Raw genomic sequence first — 16,568 nt, 5'->3', positions numbered from 1 at the left:
AACGGCCCTTTGAGCTGATGCCCAGAAGAAGAGGCTAAGCTGGGTAGGGGTCATGAGCACAGGTTTGGGGTTGGACCGTTCTGGATTTATAGCTGGGTGACTGGGCAGCTCACTCAAGCTCTCTAGGCCTTTGTATTCATTATCTCTGGCTGTGTAACAAATCACCCCAAAACTTGGTAACTTAAGACGATAGCCAGGCATGGCGATGTGTGACTGTAGTCTCCGCTAGTGGGGAGGCTGAGGTGAGAGGATACCTGAGGCCAGAGGCTCAAGGCTGCAGTGAGCTGTGATCGGACCGCTGCACTCCAGCCTGGGCAACAGAGTGAGACCCTGTTTCCAAAAAAATAAGAATAAAAAAATGAAAAATAACAATTAAAAAACAAATTCTCTTAGAAAAATTCTAAGAAAACTATTGAGGAAGACTTTTTAAACAAGAAAATTCAAGGCTGGGCATGATGGTTTATGCCAGTAATCCCAGCACTTTGGGAGGCCAAGGTGGATGGATCACCTGAGGTCAGGAGTTCAAGACCAGCCTGGCCAACATGGTGAAACCCTGTTTCTACTAAAATTATAAAAATTAGCGAGGCGGAATGGGTCACACCTCTAATTCCAGCACTTTGGGAGGCCGAAGCAGGCAGATCACTTGAGGTCGGGAATTCAAGACCAGCCTGGCCAACGTGGTGAAACCCTGTCTCTCTTAAATATACAAAAATTAGCTGGGTGTGGTAGTACACACCTGTAATCCCAATTACTCAGGAGGCTAAGGCAGGAGAATCTCTTGAACCCAGGAGGAGGAGGTTGCAGTGAGCTGAGACTGTGCTGCTGCATTGTCCAGCCTGGGTGAGAGTCACTGAGACTCCTCAAAAAAAAAAAAAGAAAAGAAAAATTGGTAAGCGTTTATTATCTTACCATTTCTGTGGGTCAGGAAAGGAATCTGGGTGTAGATTAGCTGGGAGTCTCAAAGTCTTGTGAGCTTCAGCCAAGGCATCAACTGGGGCTGAGGTCTCACCGCGTGGCTCACCCAGGGAGGCTGTTTCCAGCTTCAGCCTGTGGCTGCTGGCTGGAGGCCTCTCCTGGGCCCCTCCACGGAGCTGCTCACAGTGTGGCAGCTTCCTTCCTCCAGAGCCAGCTCTTTGAATGAAACTCAGGGCACATCCCTCATGGAGGCCACTGTCTTTTTGTAACTCAATCTCTGAAGTGACACCCCATCCCTTCTGCTCTCTTTGTTAGAAGTAAGTCACTGGGTCACCCTACTCTTGAGGAGCACAGGGATGTGACTACCAGGAGGCAGGGATTTTGGGGGCCATCTGGGAGGATGCCTCAGTTTTACCATCTCTAAAATGGAGATAATTGGCCGGGCATAGTGGCTCACGCCTATAATTCCAGCACTTTGGGAGGCCAAGGCCAGCAGATCACTTGAGGTCAGGAGTTTGAGACCAGCCTGGCCAACATGATGAAACCTTGTCTTGACTAAAATTATAAAACTTAGCCAGGCGTGGTGGCGCACACCTGTAATCCCAGCTACTCAGGAGGCGGAGGCAGGAGATTGCTTGAGCTTGAGAGTGGAGGGTGCAGTGAGCTGAGACTGCACCACTGCACTCCAGCCTGGGCAGCAGAGCGAGACTCTGTCTCAAAATCAAATGGAGAAAATCACAGCATCTGCCTAGCAGGGTTGCTGTGAGGGGTGCTGGGGGTGTGTGTGGGGAAGCTATTCATACGTTCATCACCGTGGCTTACAAAGAGGTGCTCACCTTGGCCCGCGTCCCAGAGCTGAGGCAGACCAGAGCTCATGTCCCAGATGTCCAGTATTATTTAAGGTGAAAGACTTGGGTGACTAGGATGGAGCCCGAAGGTGTCTGGGGCTCTGGGAGGGGATGTGGGAGTGGGCACACCCTCCCCATGCTGTTGGGGCCTGTGGCAGGCACACCGAGGCCAGCCAGCCTGTTTGCCTGTGTTTCTATGTCTGCAAGGATGGCTGAGAAACGGAGGATGGGCAGAAAGAGGAAGGACGGGAACAGGTGTGGCGTGGTGATGAGACCATGGGACTTCCCTGCTGGGTTTTGAGCTGTGTAGGGAGGAGCCACTCACCCTGGTTCTGCAGGGATGTGGGACCCTGGACCAGGCACTGAGCCTCCCTGAGTCCCACTGGAAGCCCGGGGTGCTGCTCATGGGGAGGAGGTGCTTCGGCTGCCCCTGGAGATGCAGGGCCGTCCTCTGCAGCCTGTGGGGCAAGGCCTGATGACACAGTGACCAAGAGTTAAGCCGGAGATGCAGGGAGAGAAGGTTCCAGGTGATGGGAACTGTGTGTGCAAAGGCCCTGTGGCATGGGGAGCTTGAGGAGCCCAGAGGAGAGAGACCTGGCTAAATCACAGAGGGGCCAGCATGGCTTGGGGAGGGCAGGCCGCATCGGGCAGCATCTGTGGACCAGCAGCAGGGAACTTCCCTTCAGCCTCAGAGTGGATTTGGGGGGTGCTGATGGACTTTAATGTGAGGGTGTCAGGGGTAGGTAAGCCAGGTTTGCACTTTGTAGAGGTCACCACAGCTGCTGGTCGGTTGTAGGGGTGGGAACAGGAGGTGGAGGCCAGGGAGGGGCAAGGCTTGGTCCCAGGCTGCCCTGTGGAGCTGGGGAGCAGGGGCAGCTTTGAGCCACCTGGGAGGTTCTAGATAAGGAAGAAGGACTGGAGCTGGGAGTCGGAGTGAGAGACCAGGTCCCACAGGCATCTTCACAGCCAGATGTCGCGTCTGCCAGAGAGGAGGGGCCTGTGGAGCTTGAGTGACTGTGAAGTGTGTGAAGTTTCATAGTCGGTGGCAAAGTCAGAGTGGAATCCAGTGCCCTCCTCCTTTTAAATTCTGGTTCTCAGAGGAAGGACTCGAAGGAGGGCAGTGCATCTTAAGCCAGTCCCCAAATGAGCCAGAGCAGGCGTTGGAGGGGAGGCTCAGGCCCTGACAGGGGACCTAGAGTTGGTGGCACTGACAGGAAGACGGCACAGGGGCCAGAGCCCAGTGGGTGCCTGTGTGTGCACGTGCATGTGTGTGTGTGTGTGAGAGAGAATGCGTGAGCAAGCGCACACATGCACGTGTAAGGGGTATGTGTATGCATGAGGCTTGTTTCCCGAAGGCTTGGGTGCCACTCTGGCCAGCCATCAAGCTGGAAGTGGGAACTTCTGGGGCAGATGAGAGGTGGATTTCACAAGGGCGTATGCTTGTCCAAACACAAGATCTGTGCATGTTAGTGTATGTTCTTATTTCTTAAACAAAAACTTGACCCAAGGTGACTTGGCTGTCAGCTGTCACCTGTAGGAACTGGGATTCCACTTCGGGTCTGTCTGCCTCACAATCCTGGACAGACTCAGGAGTTGTGTTTTTAGCTCTTGGGGTGCCAAGTTGTGTTTTTGGCTCTTGGGAAAACAGCACCTGCCAGGCTGTTTTCCATGAACAGTGGCTCTCCAGGAGACGGGGGTGGGGAAGGGGCTAGGGCGACGCCTCCCTGTTTTCAGAAGACAAGAGAGCATGCTGGGCATGCAGCTGCCAGACTTGGGGACAGGCTGATGGAGGCAGTACCCTCCTCCTTTGGAGGATCCAATTTAGGACAGAGCCATGGGGGCACAGGCGTGGGGCTCCTTGAAGGATGGGGGCAGGGACCACAATCATTTGGGGAATATTGAGTGTTCAGAAGGTAGGCATTGAAACAAGTGGCCATATCTCAGGAGGACTCCAGGCAGGGATAGGCAGGAAGGGGTGGTGAGTTCTGGGCTGGCTTGGGTGACTGAGACCACCCTGCAGCCCTGGGAGGCCAGGTGGGATTGGGGGTTACCAGGAGAACCGGGGAGGCCCCAGGAGGGTGCTAAGCAGGGAGCAACAGGTTCTGATTTGCATTTTGCAGAGCTCGCTCCGGCTGCATATGGAGTGCACAGGAAGGTGCAGGTGGGGCCGGGCAGCTGCAGAGGCCAGGAGAGAAAAGGAAGGATCCCAGGGAATTGACGTGAAGCATGAAGCTGGTGGTGGTTGGATGTGGGGGTGTTGGGGGCATCCTGGAGACTCTGGGTCTGGAGCTGAGGGCAGCTCTCATGGTGCCTGCCTGACGGAGCTGCCATTGAAAGATGGCCAGGGATCTCCTGGGCAGAGCCAGAGGCGGAGGGCGGTGGCCAGGTATGGGGTGGCGAGAGCCTCCCCTGTAGGTCCCCAGACCTCAGCCTCCAGCCGCTCCTTGGAGAAACTGGGTGTGGAGAAAGGGAGGTGCCAGTGACTGAGGCTGGCCCAGAAGTCACCAAGGGAGGAGGGGATGATTGTAAAATGGCTTTCCTCTGGCCCGCACCCAGAACGACTTCGTGGGCTACAGCTGGAGCCAGTAACTACTGGAAAAGTGCTTCACGTCACTTCCTGTAAATGCTGAGAAGGAGCTGGAGGAGGATGTCAGAGGAGGTGCTGGAAACAGGGTTTTCCCTTCAAGCAATAGCAGCCTCAGCCTTTGTTCCTGAGACTTTGGGAAGAGGTCTTGGGGAAGGGGTGTTTTCAGCAGAGACCATCTCCACTTCCAGGGGGCGCTCCACTCCTTACAGGGTAATGGGAAAGTTAAGGGGACATCTTTGCCAAAAGAATGAACATGACCTGCCCTCATGGGTTGCAGATTTAGATGTGGTCCCTGTTTTCTGTCCACGGATCCTCATCCTGGTGCTCATTTTAGAAACGGGAGTAGAGGGCTGGGTGTGGTGGCATGCGCCTGTAAGCCCAGCCACTCAGGAGGCTGCGGCAGTAGGACTGCTCGTGGCCCAGGAGTTCAAGACCAGTCTGCGCAATATAGCGAGACCTCATCTCTAAGCAAAAAAACTTCTATTTAAAAACTGGGAGTGGAGAGCAGGTAGGGCTGGTTCCAGGTGCTCTGTCTGGGTTTCCTCAGTGCTGGCTCTCATTGCCTTTGGAGACCATGGTATTGGTCTCTGCAGACCTATGGGAGCGCTGGGAGGGGAAGGGACCCTCGTTCCTTAAATCGAGTCCTTAGGCTGAAACAGTGCAGGTATCAACACTCCCAGAGAGGGACACACGCTCTGCCTTCCCTGGGAGTCTGTCACATCTTCACCCACGTGACCCCCAGGGAAGGGGGGTTCTGTCATGTGGATGAAGATGTGACAGACCTCCAGGTCTAACCTTAATCCCTCTTGCTGTAGCATGAACCACTTCGGAAGGACATGTGAGCCAACTGCTATGGGAAGTGCTTCCAGAGCAGCCCAGTCAGTCTGGGGGCTGTTTTTACACTCTGTAAATTTGGCCTGTGCCGCCCACAGTGAGAACTTTGAGGTTCTTAAAGCCTGCGGCAGGAGCGGAGTGCAGCTTCCTACGATAAGAGAGAGAAGGGAGACCTGCGAAAACACATCAGGGCGGGGCTTCCCGAGCCCAGGGAAGGACGGTCTCATCCCGCAGATGGGCAGTTTCGTGAGCTGCCTTCCCTAATCCAGGCTGGGGACCCCACCTCTCCCTGGAAAATCTCCTGGAAGAGAAAAATTTTAAAACTGGGAGTCCAGGGGACACTTAGAGGCTGTTGTAGGGGTGTTAGCATATTTCCTGGGTGCTGAAAAGGAGTAGTAGCTGAACCTCTAAAGAGAGAATTGCAAACGTATTTGATAGGACCCAAGTACTATATCCAAGCACTAGCCATGAAGTGTTAGTTATCCCAGGCCGGCGAGGCACTGCCCCTTTCCAGAGGGCCCCAGTGAGGGGCTGTGGCAGAACCTTCAGCTGGCCAGCCATCTGACAGCCTGTCCAGCAGCCTCGGATGCTCACTGTCACAGTCGGTCAGTGATACGGGTTTGATGAGAGTAGGTCAGGAGCTTGAGTTTGGAATCATCTCCAAGCTGTTTTGTTTTGTTTGAGACAGGGTCTCACTTTGTCACCCAGGCTGGAGGGCAGGGGCGCAATCTCAACTCACTGTAGCCTCGGCCTCCTGGGCTCAAGTGATCCTCCCATGTCCGTCTCTCAAGTAGCTGGGACCACAGGTACACACCATTGCACCCAGCTAATCTTTTTTTTTTTTTTTTTTTTGTAGAGATGGGGTTTCTCCCTCTTGCCCAGGTTGGTCTTGAGCTCCAGAGCTCAAGCAATCGGCTTGCGTCGGCCTCCCAAAGTGCTAGGGTTACAGGCGTGAGCCACTGTGCCTGGCCTCCAAGCTATTTTCTTAACAACTGCCAAGATCTGGGCTGGACCACACATTTCTGAAGCCCTCCTCTGGGTGTCAGGCACTGCCAGGCATGGGGCACGGATACCCTGTGTCATTGCCCCCCAAACGCCAGCCCTTTTGTGCCGCCTCCAAAAAGCACATGGATACGGCCAGCCTCAAACCTGCCCTAACTTATCACAAACTTTGAATCATTGGCGAACTTTGTACTTGGGTATAAACAGATTACTTAGAGATGCTTGCAGCTAGTCACCATCCTAAAATTTTGAACTAGTGAGAGCGAGCAAAAGTTGGCCAACCTTTTCTGTAAAAAGACAAGGAGTAAATATTTTCGGCTTTGTGGGCCATGAAGCCTTGGTGGCAGCTACTCGGCTCTGCAGACAAGCGTCAATGAAATGGCATGGCTGTGTGCCAATAAAACTTTATTTATGGACACTGACATTTGAATTTCATGTAATTTTTACCTGTCATGAAATACTATTCTTTTGACTTTTTTTTTTTTGACAAGCATTTTTTCAACTATTTAAAAATCTGAAAACTGGCCAGGCGTGTGGCTTACACATGTAGTCCCAGCAGGTTGGGAGGCCAAGGCAGGAGGATCACTTGAGCCCAGGAGTTCAAGGCTGACATGAGCTGTGATCGTACCACTGAACTCCAGCCTGGGCAACAGAGTGGGACCCCAAATCTGAAAAATTAATATAGAAATGTGAAAAATCTTTTTTTCTTTTTTTTTTTGAGACAGGGTCTCCCTCTGTTACCCAGGCTGGAGTGGAGTGGTGTGATCTCAGCTCACTGCAACCTCCGCCTCCTGAGTTCAAGAGATTTTCCTGCCTCAGCCTCCCAAGTAGCTGGGACTACAGGTGTGTACCACCACACCAGGCTAATTTTTTTATTTTTAGTAGAGGCAGGGTTTCACCATGTAGGCCAGACTGGTCTCGAACTCCTGACCTCAGGTGATCCTGAGTGCTGGGATTACAGGTGTGGGCCACCATGCCCAGCCCGAAAAGTCTTCTTAGTTCATGGGCTAAGAAGTGTTTAATATTCATGTGAAAATAGATGACAGGCCAGCTTGGGTCCGTGCACTGTTTGCTAACCCTCGAGCTAAAGGAACGGGTCGGGAGATGTGCTTGGTGAGTTACTGGATTGCCTGGTTTCCTCATTAGTTCCCCCGTGTGCACCTTCACACACTGTCGAGTCCCTCTGTCCCCGCCAGGATCAGCAATCATGCAGCAGCCTGTCTCCTCCACCTCCCTGATGGTGAGCTCTGTGAGGGCAGGGCAGGGGCTGCCTTTCAGCTTCTGGAGCCCCCAGCCCCCATGAGGCAGGTTCTTGGGGCACAGACTCAAGATGAGAGCAGCTGTCGTGGATACAGTGTGCGCCCCAAGAGCTGAGTCTTCAGGGGGTAATGGCAGCAAGAGGACAAGGCCTGGTTCTTAATGTATTTCCAGCACCCTCCTTGTTGCTCCCATAGGAACCTGCGCAAGGGACCCAGTGGCCTGGCTGATGAGATCAATTTTGAGGACTTTCTGACCATCATGTCCTACTTCCGGCCCATCGACACGACCATGGGCGAGGAGCAGGTGGAGCTGTCCCGGAAGGAGAAGCTGAGATGTGCGTGCCTCCAAGTCCCCTTACTCACACGTGGCCAGGGTGCGGCCTCCCCTAAGTCCTCAGAACACAGAGCGTCCCTGCAGCAGGAGGCTGGGTGTGCATTGGCTGGGGTGCTGGGAGGGCTTGGGGACACCAGCCCCCATCCCCATGAGGCTGGCATTGCTGCCTCCTGTTCCCGGCAGCCTCATCCTAATCATTGCTCAGCAGCTTTCGGCTTCCTGGGACTAGAAGGGGGTTGTGGTGGATGTGAAACAACAAGGCCCTTGGGGCAGAGACCTGGGTTCCAGTGTGGCCCCTCTCCCCTACCTGCCATATGACCTTGAACCTTGACCCAGAACGTGGGCATGCCGATGATACATGGTTCTGGGGGCTGGGTAAGATCACAGTCAGCCTTTGGCATACAGGAAGTGCCCCCTAAAATCAGTTTCCTCCTCTTCCTCCACCACGAGCTATCTATTGCTGGGTTCCTGGGACGAGCCCCACGATGTCTGGCCCCCGAGTGGTTCTGTTGTGGTCCCAGCTGGCCAGCCGCACAGGTCCCAGGCAGTGGCCTGAGTCACATCTTTTCCCGGGGCCTTTCCCATGACTCCTGACGTCCCTCTGTGCCCCACCCCAGGTCAGCCTCCTCATCAAGAAAATGTAAACACGAGGCTTGGCTATATTTAGCACTGGAATGTGTACGTGGGGCTGGTGGGAACAGCCCTGGCGGGGGATCCTGGTGTGAGCCTGGCTTCCTGTCTGCTCCAAGGGGCGTGGAACAGGACAGACTCAGGTCCAAATCCCTGGTTTCCTGTCCCTTAGTGGTATAGCCATGGGCAAATGCCTTAACTTCCGTGAGCTCTGACTGCCTGTCTGGGAAGCAGACTTAGGCATCCTTGAACTCATGGGTTTGGGTGAGAGGGGGAGAGGTTTGTGAAGCGCTTTGCACACCTGGGCATCTGGTCAGGGCTCCATAAACGGCAGCCGGGCTCAGTGGCTCATGCCTGGAATCCCAGCACTTTAGGAGCCTGAGGAGGGGAGGATTGCTTGAAGCCAGGAGTTCAAGGCCCAGCCTGGGCAGTAGAGAGAAAGACACCTGGCTCTAGAAAATTAAAAAACCAGTACAGCACAGTGTATGTGCCTGTGGTCGCTGGTACTCAGGAGACTAAGGTGGGAGGATCGCTTGAACCCAGGAGATGGAGGCTGCAATGAGCTGCGATCACACCGCTGCACTCCAGCCTGGGCAACACTCGTCTCTGAAGAAAATAACAATAATAAATAAATAAATGCCAGCTGGGCCCGTGGCTTGCACTTGTGATGTCAGCATTTTGGGATGCTGAGGCAGGCAGATCATTTGAGGTTGGGAGTTTAAGACCAGCCTGGACAAACTGGCAAGACCCTATCTCTATTAAAAATACAAAAATGAGCTGGGCGTGGTGGTGGGCACCTGTAATCCTAGCTTCTTGGAAGGCTGAGGCAGGAGAATCTCTTGAACCAGGAAGGCAGATGTTGCAGTGAGCCAGGACCTCACCACTGCACTCTAGCCTGGGCGGCAGAGCGAGACTTCATTTCAAAAATATAAATACATAATTTTTTAAAAAATGCCAACAAAGAAAACTTTGGAGAGCTCCAGCTCCCAAGGCCGTGCTGGGAAAAACAAGGAGAGGTCCCCTCCCATCCAGCACCTCCCTGATGCTGGCCCTCAGGCTGCCCATGTCAGAGCATGCAGGGGCCCAAATGGAAGCACTGTGGACCCTCACCTGCCACAGCTGAGATGATGATGCCCTCCTGGGCTGTGAGAACAATATTTTGAACTCAACACCGTTTGACTCGTGTTAATGGGTGACGCTTCCTGTCAACATATCCATGCTTACTGGGCAGCGCCACAGTGCTAGCTCCCAGCCCTCCCAAGGCCATGAGGTAGACACTGTTGTTATTCCCATTTCACAGATGAGGAGACTGAGGCTCAGAGAAGTTAGGTCAGTGGCCCGAGGTCATCCAGTAAGAAGCGGTCAGTCTGGTCCCACAGCTGATCCTGATCCCTGTGGCTTTGGCGTTGAGATTTGGTTATTGGTGTCATTTGCTTACTTGGTGTAGCTTTCAAGGGGTAGCAGCGGCCAGCCCCGCCTGACAGAGTCCCCTCTCTCCCCTGCCACCCCAGTTCTGTTCCACATGTACGACTCGGACAGCGACGGGCGCATCACCTTGGAAGAGTATCGAAATGTAAAGTATGCTCCTCCGCCCCGCCCTCGCGCCCGGCACCTCCCCCGTCCTGCGTCCCTGATGGAGGCCCCAGGTCACCGTTTGTTTTACCCCGCCCGGCAGGTGGTCGAGGAGCTGCTGTCGGGAAACCCCCACATCGAGAAGGAGTCTGCTCGCTCCATCGCTGACGGGGCCATGATGGAGGCGGCCAGCGTGTGCGTGGGGCAGATGGTGAGTGCCCCTGCAGCCCTCCCGAGACGCATGGCGCCTTCCCACTCATGGTCTGCATTTCTGGAAGGCCTCACGGGGCAGGGGCCAGGTGTGTCCTGCCACCTGGTTTACCTGTGGCCTACAGGGCTCAGAAACCTTTCCCAGCTCTTTCTGTCCCCCAGGAAAACTGTAGGTCCCAGCCCCCAGAGAGCTGCACAAGACAGGGAAGCAGAGCTTGAGACCCCAGGCTTCGGGGGGTCCAGGAGCCTCTCCACCCCGGCCTCAGTCAGTGCTCACAGCAGCACTCAGCCCCAGGGCCAGGCCTGGAAAGCAGATGGCACAGGCTTGCCTTAATTAGCTTATTTCTTAACAAGTGACTCGGAAGTGACTTCTGGCTTTGGAGCAGGGGTCAGCGGAGAGCCCTATTTGGGGCTGAGAAGAGCCGATGGTCAGGTGGAGGAGCTGAAGTGGGGGCTGGTATGTAAGTGACACAGAAGAGAGGCCTTCATTTTCTTCACTTCATAAATTTTGCCTCATTTTGACAAATGGGGAAACTAAGGCTTAGAGCACATAGAGAATCCTCTAGACCATATGGTCTTTGCTGTGCTGGGTGGATTTCCTCTTGTAAGGCCAGGTGCAGCCCTACCAGCTCCCAGGCCTAAGGCTCTAAGCCTCTGGGGACCACTCAGGCAGGCAGGTGACCGCCTGCATGTCGTGTGTTCACTGAGGGGTTTGGAGGGCCCCACTGATGCGGTCAGCCCTCTGCCCTGTATGTTTAAAGTGGCTGTGTCTCTAGACACCCTGATGGCTTTGTGTCTGCCCAGCCCAGAGCAGAGGGGTGTTCATGCTGGAGCCTGCCGTCTGTGCCCACCCCAAGCCCATTCTTGATCAGACAGGAGGCCACAGGCCTGGGCCTACCCTGGGGGGGCGGGGAGGGAGGGGGCTGTGGTCAGCCAGCTTCCTGGTGTGTGTTTTATCTGTCTGCCTGCCTCTGGAGCCCAGCAGGAAGCTTCTGGTCTGGGTGAAACCTTTGTGCTCAGCAGATGAACCACCACGGGAGAGGGCTTGTGACCTCGGTGGGGAAGGCAGGGATCCCCGACAGGTCATCAGGCCAAGTTCCCATTTGATTTAATTACACTCTCCTTCAAATTGCTCCCTGTCCCACTCATTTCAATTGGCGACAGTTTTCTTAATTTGCTGTAGTGAAATTGCTGGCAGCTGCCAGCTGCTGATCTGCATAAAACCCCGGCAGCCTGGGAAGCAGAGGCATCTCGGGGCAGAGGCTGGGCTTCGGGGTCCATCCTGCTGCCCCCCCCCGACCCCCACATGTAGGGGCAGCACTGGAGCCAGGAAAGCAGCTGTGAGGCAGAGGGCTCATTGGCACCTTTCTTCACTCCTGGGTCCTCTGGGCGCTCTTAAAATACCTTCTGGTATAAAGCTTGACCAGATAAACCAGACCGAGCTGTGTGTATGGCCTGAGCTGGGGGCGAGGGGTAGCTGTGTCGGTTCAGCCTCACCCGGCCTCTGAGGACACTTCCCGTTCTGACCGCATCACCTGCCGAAGACAAACGATCCCCCTTCAGTGGGCTTCCAAAGTCAAGTTATTGACTGAGGCAGGAGCTCTTGTTTTTTCTTTTTTTAGACCAAGTCTCACTCTGCTGCCCAGGCTGGAGTGCAATGGCACGATCTCAGCCTACTGCAACCTCTGCCTCCCCGGCTCAAGTGATTCTCCGGCCTCAGCCTCCCGAGTGGCTGGGATTATAGGCATGTGCCACCATGCCCAGCTAATTTTTCTTTTTTTCACAGAGACGGGCCACCATGTTGGCCAGGCTGGTCTTGAACTCCTGACCTCAGGTGATCCTTCCACCTTGGCCTCTCATAGTGCTGGGATTGCAGGCATGAGCCACTGCACCCAGCCCTCAGGATATATTTTGAGGGTGCTTCCTCAGGAGGTCGCACCCATCGATGCTTGAGAGGGTACTGCTTCACTGGGCATTCAGCCAGTGGGGGCGTCCCCTGCCGCCCTCCTTCCTTGCACCAATCACTCCCTTTCCAGCCCCGGACTCTGACCACAGGGGCCTTTTCTATAATTAGCTCCCCTTGTCTGGCCTGGGAAGCTAGGGTGGCTGGCAGAGAAGGCAGTCACTTCCCTCTGCCCGTGAGTGGGAAGAGAGTGGGGAAGGAGCCCTTAGGAATAGGGCTGGCCAGGCTAGCCCAGAACTTCTGGGCTTCATTTTTTTTTTTTTTTAATTATTTATTATTTATTTTTTAAGAGATAGAGTCTTGCTCTGTAGCCCAGTCCGGAATGCAGTGGTGTGATCATAGCTCACTGCAGCTTCCATCTCCTGGGCTCAAGCCATCCTCCTCCCTCAGCCTCTGGCGCAGAGGTGTACACCACCACACTGAGCTACTTTAAAAAAAATTTTTTTAATAAAAGAGATTGGGTCTTGCTATGCTGACCAGTCTGGTCTTGAACTCCTGGCCTTAAACAGTCCTCCTGCCTTGGCCTCCCAAAGTCCTGGGGTGACATATGTGAACCACTGTGCCTGGCCAAAATTTTTTTTAGGTATAAAGAGGGAACTAAAAAGCTTGCAAAATCCTGCTGGTAGAAGGATTTAGCAAGCCTTCAAGGACTTGCTTGGAGCCAGCTCAATGCTCCCAGCAGGACAGGCAGCACCCCTCTGTGCCCCTCATCTGTAATAGAGGAGGGAGACCAGAGCCCAGCCCAGCGCCTGTTGGGAGATTGGCATCTGTCATTAAATGCTAACGATAGCATTTGGTTACACCCGTAACCCAGCACTTTGGGAGGCCAAGGCGGGTGGATTGCTTGAGGTCAGGAGTTCCAAGCTGGCCTGGCTAATATGGTGAATCCCCCGTCTCTACTAAAACATTTAAAAATTAGCCACGCATGGTGGCGCACACCTGTAATGATCCCAGCTACTCGGGAGTCTGAGGTGGGCGAATCGCTTGAACCTGGGAGGCAGAAGTCACAGTGACTGGACAACAGAGTGATACTCCATTTCAGAAACAAAACAATAGCGTTTGGAAGGCACTTGGGACGTACATGTCTGGCACATAACAAGCTTTGAGTGTGCCTCTGTGTTCTTAAAAGCACATTGTACAGAATTGCAGAGTCACAGAGAGAGCTTTGAGTCTCTCCTGCCCCTACCAGCCCAGATTCTCTTCCCTAAAGGGAATCCCTCTGGCTGGGTTTTTTTCCTATATATACCAGTGCATACATGCATGTCTTTTATTTCTGATTTATGCAAAACAGAATTGAACTGACCTGGCTTCCCCTTCTCTCTGCACGACCCCATGTCCCAGAGGGCAGGTGGTGGGGTCTGGTTATCGGTCTGAGAAGACCTGCAGACACCCTTCTGCTTGTTGGGTGCTGGTGTTTCTTTATCTGCTGTATACATCTCTTGGAGCTTTTCTGTAGTAAGATGTATAAATCAACCCCTTCTTAACCCATTTTTGCCTGAGGTTGTAGGTTTTGAATTTTTATAAGTAGACCTTGACGACGGCCTTGAGCAGGAGGATATAAATAACTCCTACATGCTTAACGTTCCAGTAATGGAACACTAGGCATAAGGGTTGCATGGGAATCAATGGCATGGATGACTGAGATTTATGTCCCCGGCCTTCTATTGACAGGCACTTGGGACGTCAGCAACTTTTTGCTGTCCCAAAGGATGCTGCAAAGGTGAGGTTTTTGGAGGCTTGTCGGTGAAAGGGGGGCAGGAGCTCCTGGCATCGTTCCCAGTGCAGGGAGGACGCAGAGGTCATGGAAACTGGCACTGCAAACCCTACTCGATGGGGAGAGGCTCCTTGCAGCTACCCTCCAGCCCTGCCTCCCCGGTGGCCCGGGGTTATCACGGTGACTCACAGGGCATGAGGCGTGGGCCTCGCAGGCTGGCCCTGTGTTTCCCTGACCTCTCCCCCGAGGTCTGTAAGCTTAGATTAGCCTCGAATCATCTTATCAGTGCAGCACAGGCATGAGGAGGCCAGACCTGGCAGTGGGGGTTGCAGGAGGCGTCTTGGTGGTCCAGCTGCTGGGGGGCTAGTGGTGAGGTGGGCTGAGTGGGGAAGCAGAGCCCCGTGCCCTCGTGTCCTCCACACCTGGGATTCTCCCTGGGGGCTGGGCATGGGAAGGATGCCATCTGAGTCACACGTTGCCAGGGCCCTGGTGAGCCACACTCAGCTCCCGTCCCACCCTCGAGCCCGTGAATGAGGATATTGGAGGTTCAGGGTGATCCGCCGTCGCATGCTAGAGGCACATGATCTGGAACGTTACCCGCTTCTCATGATTTCTTCCAAACAGCCCAACCACTTACATCTGGGTGTCGGCTGTCAGTGGGACGGGGAGTTGGTGGGCCGTCGTGCCCCTGCAGAAGCTGTGTGGGGCCCCGCACACTCACTGTCCGCCCTGTGTTTCTGTCCCCAGGAGCCTGATCAGGTATATGAGGGGATCACCTTCGAGGACTTCCTGAAGGTGAGTGGCCTGGGTGTGGGGGCCTCAGGGGACCCCTGAAGACCTCATGTGGCCCACTGGTCAGGATGGGAGAGGGTTCGTTATCTGCAGTGGCAAGGGACAGGCTTCCTGGGTGATGGGCATCTCAGTAGGAAGGGGTTAACCTAGGCATGGCCTTTAAAGCAATTTAAGCTGGTTTTTCTTATTTTGATGGAAAAGGTAATATTCACACTTAGTCAAAACAACATAAGCAGTACAAATGGGTATACAGTGAAAACCAACTTCTCTCCCACCTGTGGGTTGGGGAGTGCAGGAGGCATCCCGTGCCTCTTCTCAGAAGTAATCTCTGTTGCAGGCCAGGTGCAGCGGCTCACGCCTGTGATCTCAGCAGATCACCTGAGGTCAGGAGTTCAAGACCAGCCTGGCCAACATGGTGAAACAGCATCTCTACTAAAAATACAAAAATTAGCTGAGCGTGGTGTTACATGCCTATAATCCCAGCTACTGGGGAGGCTGAGGCAGGAGAATTGAACTCGGGGTGGAGGTTGCAGTGAGCCGAGATCACGCCACTGAACTCCAGCCTGGGTGATAGAGTAAGACCCTGCCTCAAAAAAGAAAAAAAGAAAAAAGAAAAAAAAAGTAACCCCTGTTGTAATTGGAGCAGGGATTCTGGGAACTTTCTGTTTCTTGGAAGCTCAGATCGGAGCCGACTGCACACGGTGTGCCCAGGCCTTCCTTGCCATGTCCTAAGATGTCACTTTCATAAAATGGCCACCCACTCAGCCCTCCTCCCCCATGGCTTCTCCAGCCTCTGCGAGTGGATGGCAGTTAGACCAGTGCTGGCCTTGGAAATCAAGACCTGCTCCTGGCCATTTTGATAATCAGATGCCCTGTGGCAGGGAGATGACGCCCCCACCCCCTCCCCCCACGTCAGCCCTGGCCATCACAACAGTGTTCCCAAGTGTTTTTGGGGGCTTAGGGAAGACAAAGGAGGTCAGGGGAGCACAAGCCCAACAGAAGAGAGAGGATTAGGGAGGAAGGATCACTGCTTCTGGCCAGGTAGCCCAGGTCTTCAGGGTCACAGCCCCGTGGAGCCGAGGCTGAGCCTAGCAGCCAACAGTTAGACCTGGCAGGAGAGAGGACAGGCAGGAAGCGAGGCCCGGCTGTGATTGAAAGGCTGAAATGAGACAGCGGAGGTCCGCTGCCCCACACCCAGCACTGCCGTACAGATGGCCCACCCCAGGGCCAGCGGGGTGGACAGACAGGGAGAAGGCAGAATGTGCACTTGTGCTTCAGGATCACTCTGGCTGATGCTGAGGGGGCCCGGTCACCTGAGAAGGCGATGTCTGCCAGAGCAAGACAACAGAACAAAGAGCTAGATGAGTAGAGGAGAGAGGGAGGGTTGGGGAGGAAGGATGAATTTCTTTGCCTCTAAAACCAACTTCCTTCCCCTAAAGGCTGGCCTCCGCCAGGACCCTAGTGCTCCCCAAGCCTGTCCCCCTTACCCCTGAGGAGTCTTTGGGGACCAGCCAGCTCCTCCCATTCCCTGGTTCCTTCCAGTGCCCACCTGGCACTTAGCAGAAGCCACCATGAGTGTCCACATGTCTTACCCTGAGAACGCCTCATGCACCCAGCAAGGATGGGGGCTGCTTGACTGGAACCAGAGCTGTCTTTGCACACCCTGTGACACTCAGAACAGGCTCAGGAAAGCAGGAAGTACCTTGGGGGCTGTGGGCCATGGAGCAGTGGCCAGACATGTCCCAAAGCCTCCCTGTCACCTGGGTACCCACAGGGCTCTGACTTTCCCCCCATTACCAGCCTCGTGGCTGTTCCCGGAGATGCTGAGAGTGACAGCCTGAGAGTTTGAAGTTCTTACATAAGCAGGGAGGCAGTGAGAAGTCACCCGCCTACCACGTCCCTCCGTTC

General features: G+C 54.4%; 1 protein-coding gene across 5 annotated transcripts in view; it reads left to right on the top strand.

Annotated features, from left to right (window-relative positions):
* Window positions 1-16,568, top strand: part of TESC (tescalcin) — a 58,300-nt gene that overhangs the window by 40,653 nt on the left and 1,079 nt on the right. For 2 of the 5 annotated variants that reach the window (XM_035257757.3, XM_035257755.3), the window contains 4 exons: window positions 7,641-7,780; window positions 9,921-9,982; window positions 10,085-10,192; window positions 14,616-14,663. In XM_035257757.3, coding sequence (XP_035113648.1) covers window positions 7,641-7,780; window positions 9,921-9,982; window positions 10,085-10,192; window positions 14,616-14,663 — 358 coding nt within the window. Of the gene's footprint in view, window positions 1-7,640; window positions 7,820-9,920; window positions 9,988-10,084; window positions 10,193-14,615; window positions 14,664-16,568 lie in introns of all 5 variants that reach the window. The other 3 variants (XM_035257756.3, XM_035257754.3, XR_013522144.1) reach the window with 2 other exon arrangements.

This window comes from Callithrix jacchus, chromosome 9, assembly GCF_049354715.1.
Source record: "Callithrix jacchus isolate 240 chromosome 9, calJac240_pri, whole genome shotgun sequence".
Classification (NCBI taxonomy): Eukaryota; Metazoa; Chordata; class Mammalia; order Primates; family Cebidae; genus Callithrix; species Callithrix jacchus.
The sequence above is the reverse complement of the archived record's forward strand: the minus strand, read 5'-3'. Positions and strand labels throughout refer to the sequence as shown.